At 38.0% G+C, this 13195-nt stretch overlaps 2 protein-coding genes across 2 annotated transcripts; one reads left to right on the plus strand and one right to left on the minus strand.

Annotated features, from left to right (window-relative positions):
* On the minus strand, positions 1 to 1525 carry LOC149401901 (large ribosomal subunit protein uL23). The gene is made up of 4 exons (XM_089609789.1): positions 1489 to 1525; positions 1317 to 1370; positions 362 to 725; positions 1 to 262 (listed from the first exon to the last, which is right to left on the minus strand). Exons 2-4 carry the CDS (start codon positions 1327 to 1329, stop codon positions 178 to 180), a joined length of 462 nt encoding a protein of 153 aa, XP_089465915.1. The 5' UTR covers positions 1330 to 1370; positions 1489 to 1525; the 3' UTR covers positions 1 to 177.
* Positions 1526 to 5276: 3751 nt separating this feature from the next.
* LOC149401902 (leucine-rich repeat transmembrane protein kinase family protein) lies at positions 5277 to 8801 on the plus strand. The gene is made up of 3 exons (XM_089609441.1): positions 5277 to 6654; positions 7833 to 8250; positions 8351 to 8801. Exons 1-3 carry the CDS (start codon positions 5343 to 5345, stop codon positions 8553 to 8555), a joined length of 1935 nt encoding a protein of 644 aa, XP_089465567.1. The 5' UTR covers positions 5277 to 5342; the 3' UTR covers positions 8556 to 8801.
* The last annotated feature ends 4394 nt before the right edge of the window (positions 8802 to 13195 follow it).

Raw genomic sequence — 13195 nt, forward strand, 5'->3', positions numbered from 1 at the left:
TAAAACAAATCCAACATCATTTTCATAGCAAACACCAATTTGACAAAAAGAAAACATGTAATACATGAAATATTACAATCTCGAGTTTCAGTCGGCTCCTCAAAAAAGATTCCTCTAGCTGTTTGAACTTAAAACAAAATTGAAACTTATAACAAGACTCGGCATTATATAACTAGCTTAGATGATTCCAATTTTGTTGGCCACATCGAGGGCATCGAAATCCGGCGTCAATCTAACATACGCCTTCTTAGTACCGTCAGGCCTGAAAAAAGAAGAAGAAAAAAAAATAAAATCAGGTTTCAAAAATTGTTAAAAAAACATTATATTCGAACACCAAGCGATGAAGAACACACGTCTTTACCTGATCAAGGTGTTGACTTTCTTGGCCTGAATGTCGTACATCTTCTTGACAGCGGCTTTGATCTTCTTCTTGTCGGCACGAATGTCGACGATGAAGACCAACGTGTTGTTGTCTTCGATCTTCTTCATCGCAGACTCGGTGGTGAGTGGGAACTTGAGAATTTGGTAGTGGTCGAGCTTGTTCCTCGGAACAGCACTCTGACGAGGGTATTTCGGGTTTCTCTGTTTCTTCAGAGTTCGCGGCCGATGAAACGTCACTGTCGTTCTCATCTTCTTCGCCTTCTTCTTGAATGTGGGGCCCGATTTGACGGCCTTGGCTGTCTTCAAGGCTTGGGCCTTCGGGTCAGCTTTCTTCGAGGCATCGGCTGAGCAATCGCATCGTAGTTAAAGAGTTAAGTATGAAGTTAAATTGGCAAACAAATAAGCGGAACCAGTAGAGAATATGATCAAGGAAAAAAAAAAACAGAAGAATTTCTTATCCTTGGGAGAGCAATTCAAGAAGGGAATAACAAGAGTCAAGTATGAAGTTAAATTGGCCTAGAAATTCGATTTTGGAGTTAGCTTGTAATTAGTTCCATTTCACTAGGCTTTCAATTATCTAAGTTTGTAACACATCCCTAATAAATAAATAAATAACTAGTGGTATTGGTTCTAAGGGATAAATTATCAGAAATTCCAGAATCGAATTATGTGAACAGTCTATGCACTGAATTGACTAATTCATAGAACCAAGATACACTGAAATATATAACGAGTACAGAAGTTCAGCAAAATGGGCTAATCTACGCGATGCACTATTAGGTTTCACGTCTAAGAATCAAACCTAATCCAACAAGTCCGTACAATCCAACGAATACCTCAGAATTGCAGAAAGAACTTCTAACGTCACAAATCAACAAACATTATCAATATTCTCATCCAGTCAATGGAAAGGAGAGGCCTGATAGAAAACATACCTTTAGGGGCCATTTTGGTAGCCGATGAAGTATTGTCGCGAAAGAAGTGAAACCCTAGAAAACAAAAAAGAAAAAAAAAACAAAAAGCAATAGAATCAGAGATTTAGAGGGCGAAATAGAGAAATATGTTGAACCTTGAAAAGAAGTCACAGTAACAGAGATAATGGCGGACCTGAGAAAAGCTCGGCCGACTAGGGTTGCTGCTACGGGAGAATGGACTTTTTATATTAAAAAAAGATGTGTTAATGGGCCGATTTTAGATATTTGGGCCCAATTAAGCAAGACACCATTTTCAATTCATTTTTATTTCTCTTTTCCGCTATATCCATCTTGATAAAAATAATATTTGATCATATATATGGGTTATGAGTTTGCACAGTAGCCCAACTTTGTTTTAATTTAGTGAAATAATCAAAATTTGCAGCAATCTAGTTTCAAAAAACTTTTTGAAAGCAAGATTAATTTTTTTGAAAGTGATAAATTACTTATAATAATCGTCAAAAAATTAAATCTTGGCTGTCAAAAAAATTTTGAAGACGTAAATTTGACTACTTTGTTGAAAAAGTGAGATTTTGGCTATTTTTCTAATCAATAAGTTTCAAATGACTATTTTATACAATTTTTCCTTATATATCTGCATAAAAATAAAAGTAAATTAAAATTCAATTAATTAATGAAAATTATTTTTAGTTAAACAACCCATGAAGTATATGTCTCATCTGTAAAAAAAAAAATACATCATCCGAAAAAATAAAACGCAATTATTATTGAAACAAAGACAATAGTTTTAGCTATTTTCAGTTTCATATTTTTTTTCGACATCAATCTCTTATTTGATCACGTAAAATATGAAAGAGATTAGTATGTCATTAGCCATTTTTTAAGAGGGCAATTGATAATAATAGCCAAGATTTAGATTATGGCTACAAAATTGGAGTTTTCCACCAAAAAAAAAAAAAAACAAAAAAAAAAGTTCAAAAAACTCGGTTCTTTATGGCTATAAATTCTAAAAATCCTAGTTCTTACATGATTTTTTTACCCCAAAATTCAAAGCTAGATCGAAATACTTTTGCAAATCTCTCGTCGCCAAGCTGAGTATTCTTCACTCGCTACTGTCGATTTCCACCGATTCCTACATTGTTCTGACATCGTAGAGCTCTAATCTCTCTGCTTACCGATGAGATGCATACGTGAGGACGGATAAGATTCCAAATCCCCGACAAATTAGGAATTTGAAGGTCCTTTTTGTAACAAAAAAATATGTCTCTATACAAAATGGTGGAGAAGAAAAGATAATGGGTCTGAAGAAAAAACGATAAGAGAGTGGAGGAGGTGTAGGAGTATAGGGGTTTGTAAGCTTTTTTTAAAGAAAAAAAATTGATTTTAAATAAGTAAAGAGAGAGAGAGAGAGAGTACTACTGGATATACAGTAGTACTACAACTTTGATGTGAATGTTCATAAATAAACTAGTATAATAAAATAAAACTTTTTTAATACTAAGTTACCAACTAATATAATAAAGGAAAAATGACACATATATATCATGTGTTATAGTGAATTGTCGAGTTTAACATTTGATTTTAAAAAATGTCGAGTTCGTATCATCTGTTTAATTAAAATGATGAGATTATACCATAAAATAGATAACAGTGCCACAAATCTTCCTTTTGTTGACTTTTCATTAATGTTGACTATAATATTTATATGTAAACCTCATTTTACTCTTATTCATTCACATCTTATATGTAATTTTTTTAAAATCGAAAAACAAATGAAAATTTTTGAATCGTGAAGAACGGAGACAGCGGAACGAAGTAAAAATCGACAGTCGATAGTCATCAAAATCAATAATTCGAGTGTGAAGTTTAGGACGTAGAGTTGCAATTCGAACACGGAATGAAGCCATCTATTTGGAGGTATATGGACATTCACGTTGAGTAGAAGTTTCTTAATGTAGACCTACGAAATACCAATACAAGACCTTCTACTTGTAAATTAAATATATAAGAAAAGACTTTTGACCCAAAAACCAACAAAAATTTCCATTCAAGACAATTAACTCTCTTTCTCTTTAAGTTTTGCCCATTTCTTCTATTATATCTCCATCTCTAACTCTCAATTCTCATTGCATCGATGGATTTCGTGAATTTTCGCTCCATAATGAGTAAGTTCAATTATTTAATCATTTTAAATAAATTAAATTAGAATATTTTTCTATAATGACTTAGGATGTTAGATTTTGCGTGAAAAAATCATGGAATTTCTTATGTTTCGCCTCATGTTGCACCAATTAAGGCTTCTCCACCAACTTATTTTTCAAGTTCTCGTGATAGTAATTCAAGTTGACTGAGAGTGATGCTAAAGTCTTGGCGAGCTGAGATTCCCCCAAGGCCTACTGAAGACAATACGAGAAATTTATCATTTGATGACCTTATTACCCTCGAGCCCAAGTAGATACCCCTCACTAGGCCGAGCGCCGGCTCTGAGCCGACCATCGGGCGACGGCCGGCTCTCAGTCGGCCATCGGGCGAGGGATTGCTCTAAGTCGGCCATCGGGGCGAGGGACTTCTCTGAGTCGGCTATGGGGGCGAGGGACTGCTCTGAGTCGGCCATGGTGGCGAGGGACTGCTCTGAGTCGGCCATCGGGCGAGCGCTGGCTCCGAGCCGGCCATCGGCCGAGCGCCGGCTCTGAGCCGGCCATAGGGCGATCGCCGGCTCTAAGCCGGCCGTGCGCCGGGAGAGTCCGATAGCGGCCGTCGTCGCTTCATCGAGCCGAGACGGACCGGTAACATGGGCGCTGGAACATACAAAGACCAAGCTTGAAAATATCGTCGGGCTCAATACAATTGTTAATTGTCACTATCAAGACACTAAACTTCAGTTTTTATCTACCGTACAGGTACTCCGCAAGCAACCTATGGCTCTTACGTTCATGTACGGAGTATGGACCATCCTCTATACTCAAGCCAGTGACAACGCATATTCATGACGTCCAAATCTCACTCGCTGTCTGCTCAACCGAAAGTTCACTCTCCCATGTTCACTGATGCAATTTTATGTGATAGAAGAGCGTGTATGAGTACCAGAGAAAAACGTCCAAATTTTTTTATTTACATTTTTTGCCCATTTTTAAAAAGTTTTACATTTTTACCCTAAAAAATTTACACTTTTGACCCATTATTTAAAAAAAATTCATTTTTACCATGATTTTTTTTAATTAGCACCCCTAAATTTTTTTATTTACATTTTTTGCCCATTTTTAAAAAGTTTTACATTTTTACCCTAAAAAATTTACACTTTTGACCTATTTTTTTAAAATTTTTTTCATTTTTACCATGATTTTTTTTAATTAGCCCCCCCTAAATTTGTTTATTTACATTTTTCGCCCATTTTAAAATTTTTTTATATTTTTACCCTAGACAAATGTGATCCCCTCATAGACAAATGTGGAGAGATTCTCATTTTCCATTTGATTTTCGAAAGAAAATGAAATCCTCATTTTAGTTATACACTTTCCCTCGCATTTTTCATCATATTTATTTTCTACCATATTTTCCTCAATTCAAACAACCTAAGTAAAATAGGAGAGATTTTCATTTTCATTTCCCTCCTATTTTCCGGGTTCCAAACGGAGCCTTAAGGTATTATAATTTTTTTACATTCATCTAGTAATAAATTTGTCAAATTTTTATTTTTAGTTGATATTTAGTAAGTGACGGTCAAAGTCAAACCATAATATTTATGTCAATATAAAAAAATAAATAAATAATTTGAATCAATTTTAGAGACAAGCAATAAAACACAACGGAAAGTGTATCACCATTATTTTGCATTTCCAAATTCCAATAAAACAGGGGTTAATAATAGCTTTCTTACCTGAAAGCCGTGCACTTTATCCAGTAATTACACTATTGCCATTCTCTCCCTTCTTTATACTAAAAGATAAAACCCTTGTCACACTCAAAGTCTCTGTCCTCTTCGCTCTCTTCTCTCACTCACTCACTCAGCTTCGAAAGAAAACAACAATGGCGGTTTCACATCTCCGGTTTCTCTCTCCTATTCTCACGCTTCTCCTCCTCCTACATTTCTACCTCCATCCTGTCGGAGCTTCTCCGACCTCTGACTTCGAAGCTCTAATGGCGTTCAAAGCGGCTTCGGACCCATCCAACACCCTCGCGCAGTGGAACAACGCCTCCGCAACGCCGTGCTCGTTTCGTGGCGTCTCATGCACGGCTTCGAGCCGTGTCAGCCGGCTCGTCCTCGAAGGACTCGGCTTACGCGGCTCGCTCGCGCCACTCACCGCTCTGACTCAGCTCCGAGTCCTCAGCCTGAAGCGGAACCGCCTCTCCGGTCCGATTCCAGACCTCTCCGACCTAACGTCGCTGAAGCTCCTCTTTCTATCGGAGAATTCCTTCTCCGGCGAGTTTCCGAGCTCCGTCACGTCTCTCTCGAGGCTCTACCGGCTCGATCTGTCTCGCAACAACCTCTCCGGCCCGGTTCCGCCGGAGCTGAACCGCTTGACTCATCTTCTCACCCTCCGGCTCGAGTCGAACCGGTTTTCCGGTCCGATCTCGTCCCTGAATATCCCAAACCTCCAAGACCTAAACGTCTCCGGAAATTTCCTCTCAGGCCGAGTACCAGAAGCTCTCTCGGTTTTCCCCGAATCCGCATTCTCGAACAATCCGGATCTGGTCCGAACCGGTTCTTCTCCGCCGGACGGAGCGATCGCGTCTCCGCTCGTGAACTCAACGGTGGTGTCCTCTTCCCCGAGCACGATTCCGGCGAAATCGACGGCGAAACCGGCGAGCGGAGACGGCGAAGCTAGGGCTAGGATGAGCACTCTTGCTCTGGTGGCGATAATCCTCGGCGACGTTCTGGTGGTGGTGGTGATAAGCGTGCTTCTCTACTGCTTCTACGCGTCCAAGATGGCGAAGAGCTCGAAGATGACAGAGACGGAGAAGATCGTGTACTCCTCGAGTCCGTACCCTCCGGCGGCGAGTTCCGCGGCGGCGGAGAGGGGAAGAATGGTGTTCTTCGAGGGAGTACGGAGGTTCGAGCTCGAAGATCTGCTCAGGGCTTCGGCGGAGATGCTGGGGAAGGGAGGGTTCGGGACTGCCTACAAGGCGGTGCTCGACGACGGAGCTGTGGTGGCCGTGAAGAGGTTGAAGGACGTTAATGGCGGCGGAGGAAGAAAAGAGTTCGAGCAGCAAATGGAGGTTCTAGGGCGGCTGAGACACCCGAATTTGGTGTCTCTCAGGGCTTACTATTTCGCCAGAGAAGAGAAGCTCTTGGTCTATGATTTCATGCCCAATTCCACCTTGTTTTGGCTTCTTCACGGTAAACATCCAACTTTACTTTCTCGTATTCATTTCGGAAATAGAAATTTGTGGAGAATCATTATTATTATTATTATTATTATTATTATCATCTCTTCTACCGTACCACGTGTCCCCACTTTCACTGCATTTACCAGCTTTGCCTCGTGCTTTAACATTAGTTTATTCAATTCCTTCTTTTTGTTCGTTTACCGATCCTTCTTTCTTCCTTTGAAATTGAATATGACCAAAAAGCAAGTGATTCAATCTCATCATCATCATCGCATGTCGTTCATCTGTGGGCTTTTTGGGCCTTCTTAATTAACTCGGCCCATATACTCATAATCTCCGTTTTTTTAAATCACTTATTTTTATGGAGGGAATAGAAGTTGGTGACCGTTTGACGACCTTCATTATCCTTTGAATCTTTCTTCTGCTACAGCTCTTGAGTCTTGGAAGAGTATTTATTTTTAGGAGTGCAATAAATATTCTATGTAGTGAAATTTTGTAATTTCGTGATTGTTTTTTATTTTATCATCACTAATTTTACATGTTTTTAAGAATTTACCGAAAGATGATTACTCGACCGAAATGTTTTGATTTATCATTAAAACTAAAGAACAATTGTTTTGAAGTGCAATATTCAAACATAAAAACGTTAGCTAACTAATTTTTAACTGTAAAAACTTTCGTTTAATCAATGGTTTCATGTTCTCTTTTTTACTATCACTTCCATTGTTTAATTTATCATCACTAATTTTACATGCTTTTTAAGAATTTACCAAAAGATGATAGCGCACCCGAAATGTTTTGGTACATCATCATCATTAAACTAAAGAACAATTATCTTAAGGGTGCATTAGGTATGTAGCTATATTTACACTTTCACATTACTATATAGCCAACGTTTCGTAAATCTTATATAAATATCTATGTCCATGTATTTACACGCGTAAATTGACGTAAATAACGCACCATTTTATTTCAATGGAATGACAAATCAGGAATGGCACATCATCTTTATAACTATTCACTTAAGATTTACGAAACGGTTGCTATATAGTAATCTCAAACGTTTTAATTGGTTAAATCAGTTCATGTTAGCTAACTAATTCGAATCTGAAAACTTTCTTTCGAATTAGTCTAGTAAATTTCATATTGATATCTAATGATAAAGCGCGATGCTTGGTTGTGATTCAGGAAACAGAGGACCCGGGCGAACTCCGCTGGACTGGAGTGCGAGACTGAAAATGGCAGCCGGAACGGCCCACGGGCTAGCGTTCCTCCACACGTCATCGAAGGTGGCCCACGGCAACATCAAGTCCACCAACGTCCTCCTCGACGGCTCCGGCAATGCCTGCCTCTCCGACTTCGGCTTATCCATCTTCGCCTCCCGATCCAACGGCTACCGCGCCCCCGAGGCCGGATCCGACGCCCGCAAGCTCACCCAGAAGTCCGACGTCTACTCCTTCGGCGTCCTCCTCCTCGAGATTCTCACCGGAAAATTCCCCTCCGCCGCCGGAGATGCCGGCTCCGGCGCCGGAGACCTTCCGAGGTGGGTCCAGTCCGTCGTCAGGGAGGAGTGGACGGCCGAGGTTTTTGATCTCGAGCTCATGAGGTATAATTTTAATCGGTTATTTCATGGTTAACCGTTAAACACGGTTAGCCGGTCAAAATGATTAAATGTTTAACCGGTTAATCGATTTGCCCACGTTTAGGTACAAGGACATCGAGGAGGAGATGGTTGGGTTGCTCCAGATCGCCATGGTCTGCACGGCGGCGGCGCCGGATCAACGGCCCAGAATGAGCCACGTCGTCAAGATGATCGAGGAGATCCGCGCCGGCGGTGGTGCTGATGTGTCGCCAGGTCACGACTACGTGTCGGAGTCGCCCTCGGTGGCGTCGGAGGGCACGAGCCAGTGAGACTTGAGGGATAATAGGGTGTTAGTTTGTAAATGAAAGGGATCATGAGGTTTTTTTATTTTATAATTATTTTTAATTTATTTCAATCTTATCATGTCACTGTTTGATTATGTAGTAATTGGCGTCTCTGTGACTTTGACTCCGCTTTGATTAAAGCAATTCGGAAATTATTCTTCACTGGGTCTGTATGAGGTTCTCACCATCGACTATTTAAAGAAATTAAACGTGATTGGTTACAAATTACAATAGAAGTGAACCAAAAATGAACAAATTGATATGTTCATCCTATAGGTGGCCATATGTATCATATCGGAAATGGGAAAAAACTATATTAGGAAATGTGGTATCGGGATTTTTATCCCAGAACCATCCGGGAAATGGGACGGAATTGAGATCCCCGTTTAGCACCATTTAGTACCATATTTTAAATATTGTATTTTTTTAATTAAAAATATATGAATTTTTATTTATTTTTAAATGTATTCATGATTAAAATAAAATAAAAAAAATAAATATGGGAAATATGGGAATCCCGGAACCGTGAAATATGGTACCGGGAATTCCCGGTACCGTGGAAAATAGTTCCGGGATTTCCCGGTACCATTTTTTACGGTTCCGGGAGTCCCATTTCCCGCAAAATATGGGACGGGACCAGGGGATCCCATTTCCCGGGTTCCATATGGCCAGCTTTAGTTCATCCCAAGGTTAAGTGACTTTAGCGTACGAGTTACTCTTTCATAATTCTTAACCTTACGATAAATTTGCGATGAATTAATTTTGCATAAATGCTCTTTAAACTTTTTATTTTATGTACATATGCGATGATGCGACTCCATTTATACAACTGTTTGTTTCACTAAAATACGACTTTCCTTAAAACTGTAAAGAATTTAGGGATGAGCAAAGAAACAATAGATTAAATTAAAAAGGACAGCTTAAATAGTGTACACTAGTCGCCTCGCAATCTCTTTAAGCTAAGGTTCCGTTTGGAACTCAATAAATAGAAATAGAAGAGAAAGTGAAAATATAAGAAAAAATGAAACACTCAATTAGAGCACTCGATTTTTTTAGCTCTCTAAATCATCTATAAAAAAAAGTCCCACATAGACTAAATATACCAACTTTGTAAAATTAGAACACTATATAATGGAATAAATTGCAATTGGTATACATCTCGGTGTCCTCGTTCCGTGTAGTATTTTAAACATTGCTCTTAATTACTAAATCTTTATCTCATTCAATCTTTATATCTCTCTGAAAAATAGCCCCATCTCATATAACCTTATGGATAAAAAGGGCAAGATTTCGAATCAAGAAAAAAAAATTGGAATCGAAACCAAAAATGGATTCGGTTTTCATTACCATATTGATCTCACATTTATGCTTTGAAGTCGACCATACCTGCCATGGACGCATAACATCTGTTCAGTGAAAAAGAACATATTGCATGGTGCAGAAAAGAACATATTACATGGCGCAAAAATCCTAAGAAGAAGAACGAAGAAACTAAACACTCATCATTGCATGAGTTATCAAAGAACATCCAAGAAGAAACTAATCAAGAAACATTTACCCAAAATGATCAAACAATCAAGAAATGGACACGAAACCGTAAAGAATTTAGGGATGAGCAAAGAAACAATAGATTAAATTAAAGAGGACAGCTTAAATGGTGTGCACTAGTCGCCTCACAATCTCTTTAAGCTAAGGTTCCTTTTGGAACTCAACAAATAGAAATAGAAGAGAAAGTGAAAATACAAGAAAAAAATGAATATACGAGGAAAATTAATGAAAATAAGTGAAACAGATTTGCTTTGTGGCCTCAAGTGAGCGATGCACTACTGGGGAAGAATACTCACTTGAAGCTCAAGATCAGTAACTTCGCACCCGTGAGCCGAGTGAGGACCAAGATGATCCGTGGGACCCACTCCTTCGAGGATGGCGAATCCGAGAAAATAAAACCATATATACTGAAGGTTACACTAAAATGTTGTAACAGCTAGACCATTTAATTCTTACGATTACACTAAAATGTTTTTGGTTTTGTCGGGGAATCCATATATCCTCCCGCTACGAAAAAAAAAGTTGTAACAAGAAACACTCAATTGTTTTAGCTCTCTAAATCATCTATAAAAAAGTCCCACATAGACTAAATATACGAACTTTGTAAAATTAGAACACTATATAATGGAATAAATTGCAATTGATATACATCTCGGTGTCCTCGTTCCGTGTAGTATTTTAAACATTGCTCTTAATTACTAAATCTTTATCTCATTCAATCTTCATATCGCCCCATCTCATATAACCTTCTGGATAAAAAGGGCAAGATTTCGAATCAAGAAAAAAAAATTGGAATCGAAACTAAAAATAGATTCGGTTTTCATTACCGTATGGATCTCGCGTTTATGCTTTGAAGCGCATAACATATGTTAAACACTCATCATTGCGTGAGTTATCAAAGAACATCCAAGAAGAAACTAATCAAGAAACATTTACCCAGAATGATCAAACAATCAAGAAATGGACACAAAAAAGCCCTAGGCTCGCCGAGCATATTGATGGTTAAAAATGTTGCTCGGGTTCTGTAGTGATTAGGGCAAGTTCATGCGATGTGGTTTTGATGGCCTTTGTCCCCATCGTAACCCCTCCTCTCACAAAATGAACATGGAAGTAGTTTGGCGAGAATATCAAGCAAGTCGCCAATCTCGTTGATGGGTCCGGCGAGCAGTCCTGGTGTTTGTTGGTCCATCGTATGAGGAACGAAGTGCGACTAGAGATCTTGAAAGACAATGATTGCTGAGAGTAATGATTAATCTCTAATGATTTATGATAATTTGAGATGTATATATACTAGTGATTGAACAACAAAATTATATTTGTCTAAAATATTTAGTCACGCTTCACGTTATTATTGCTTAAATAATTTACCATTGTTTTGTTACAAGAGAAATGCAATGTTGGTAGTGTAATACTAATGCCATGCTGGCCCTACCCCTTGTTGTCTCCCAAGTCCTAGTGCGTGGACCCCACAGCTCTTTTTACCTTCTCGTCATATTAAAACAACCCCTCTCTCTCTCTCTCTCTCTCTCCATTTACCCTGACTCTCCTTCCCACCAAAGATTGAAATACCGCATCCCGCACCCGTACCACGCCTCTAATTTTGATGGCATCTCATACCTACGAAAGTATTCAGTGGTATTTGACGAACGTTTAGGATATCTCGTAATGCGTGGTAAGCCGCATTCCGTGGAGTATACTGCAAAAAAGGTATCTTGCGAGGTATTTGAACAACATTTAAATTTTTTTAAAAAATACTTTTCAATTTTCATGCATACATGGAGAATCCAACGTATATTTAAACATAGAGTTTTCAAATATAGAGTTTTCATACATACTAATATATACCTCGTCTCGCGCGATATTTATAAGCTTGATAATCATACATATTAAAATGTAATAATTTTTTTAAAAGTTATTATAAATTAAAATTATGATAAGTTATTTAAGTAATTAAATATAAATTACATTTTTAAATTTTCCAAACAATTAAAAAAAATGTTTCTATTTACACTATGTATTATTATAATATAAATCCAAAGTTAAATTAATTACATAAAATATAATTTACATTTATTTTTATTTTCTTAATAATTGAACATTTATCTTCCATTGATGATCTAGTATTTTATTGAGGTGGAACCAGGAAAATAAATTGAGGGTGGCCAGCGATAAATAATTTAAAATATCGTATTCATAAAAAAAAAAACTAATTAAATTTAATAAAAAAAAGTGCTTTATACCCCCAAATCTTGTATTTTTTTTGGCCAACTATTGACATACATAGATCGAAATTGTTGTACAATACTCCCAACGCCTTATACAAAATACTAAATGAATCTTCAGATTGATCACTTAACCCAAATTTTATAACTAGACTTATTTTTAAAAAAATAAATAAACTAATCACTAAATTTTTAAACAAGTAAGAATATACACCATCGTATACAATCAGAGTTTATAGCTTGCAATAGTCAATTAATGGCTATTATAATTTCTTTTGGTAGTATTTAATAGCATGTCTTTATGGTTAATATATAGTATGTACTTTTAATTTTTTTAATTGCTTTAATATTCATAATTGCAATCGCAAGTAACAAAGTGCAATCATATTTTTAAAAAAGTGGGGGTGGCTCATTGTGTATATAGTTCTGCCCATATATATATATTGTTACGGGATAATTTGGTCAAGCACCGAGTATATTAGTCGGAATCCCGAGCAGTAGATAAAATCCAACACCGAGCTCAGGTAAAATAGACCCAAGAGCTAACCATTGAAAAGGAACGATCCGTTCATAAGATAAGAACGAAACCTACCGATCAGAACTTCGGAGAGAAGAGAAGACCGTAGGTCAAAGACTAGTCAAACCAAAAGAAAACATGTTTCAAATTCCTAAAACGTACACCTCAACGGTTCCAAAATCATACAGAGAGTAGTAACCGTCCACCTCTGCGAGAGGAAAGCGGCAGTTACCCAAAAAACCACCAAGAACGTGGGATTGATCACCCCACGTTCACTAGAATAACCGTCAGAGCCCACGACCATGTGGTGAAGGGAGCAACCCCCAGAAGGGTATAAA

This window comes from Urtica dioica, chromosome 3 (genome assembly GCF_054948205.1).
Source record: "Urtica dioica subsp. dioica isolate 48M chromosome 3, U.dioica_male_clone48M_v1_H2, whole genome shotgun sequence".
Lineage (NCBI taxonomy): Eukaryota > Viridiplantae > Streptophyta > Magnoliopsida > Rosales > Urticaceae > Urtica > Urtica dioica.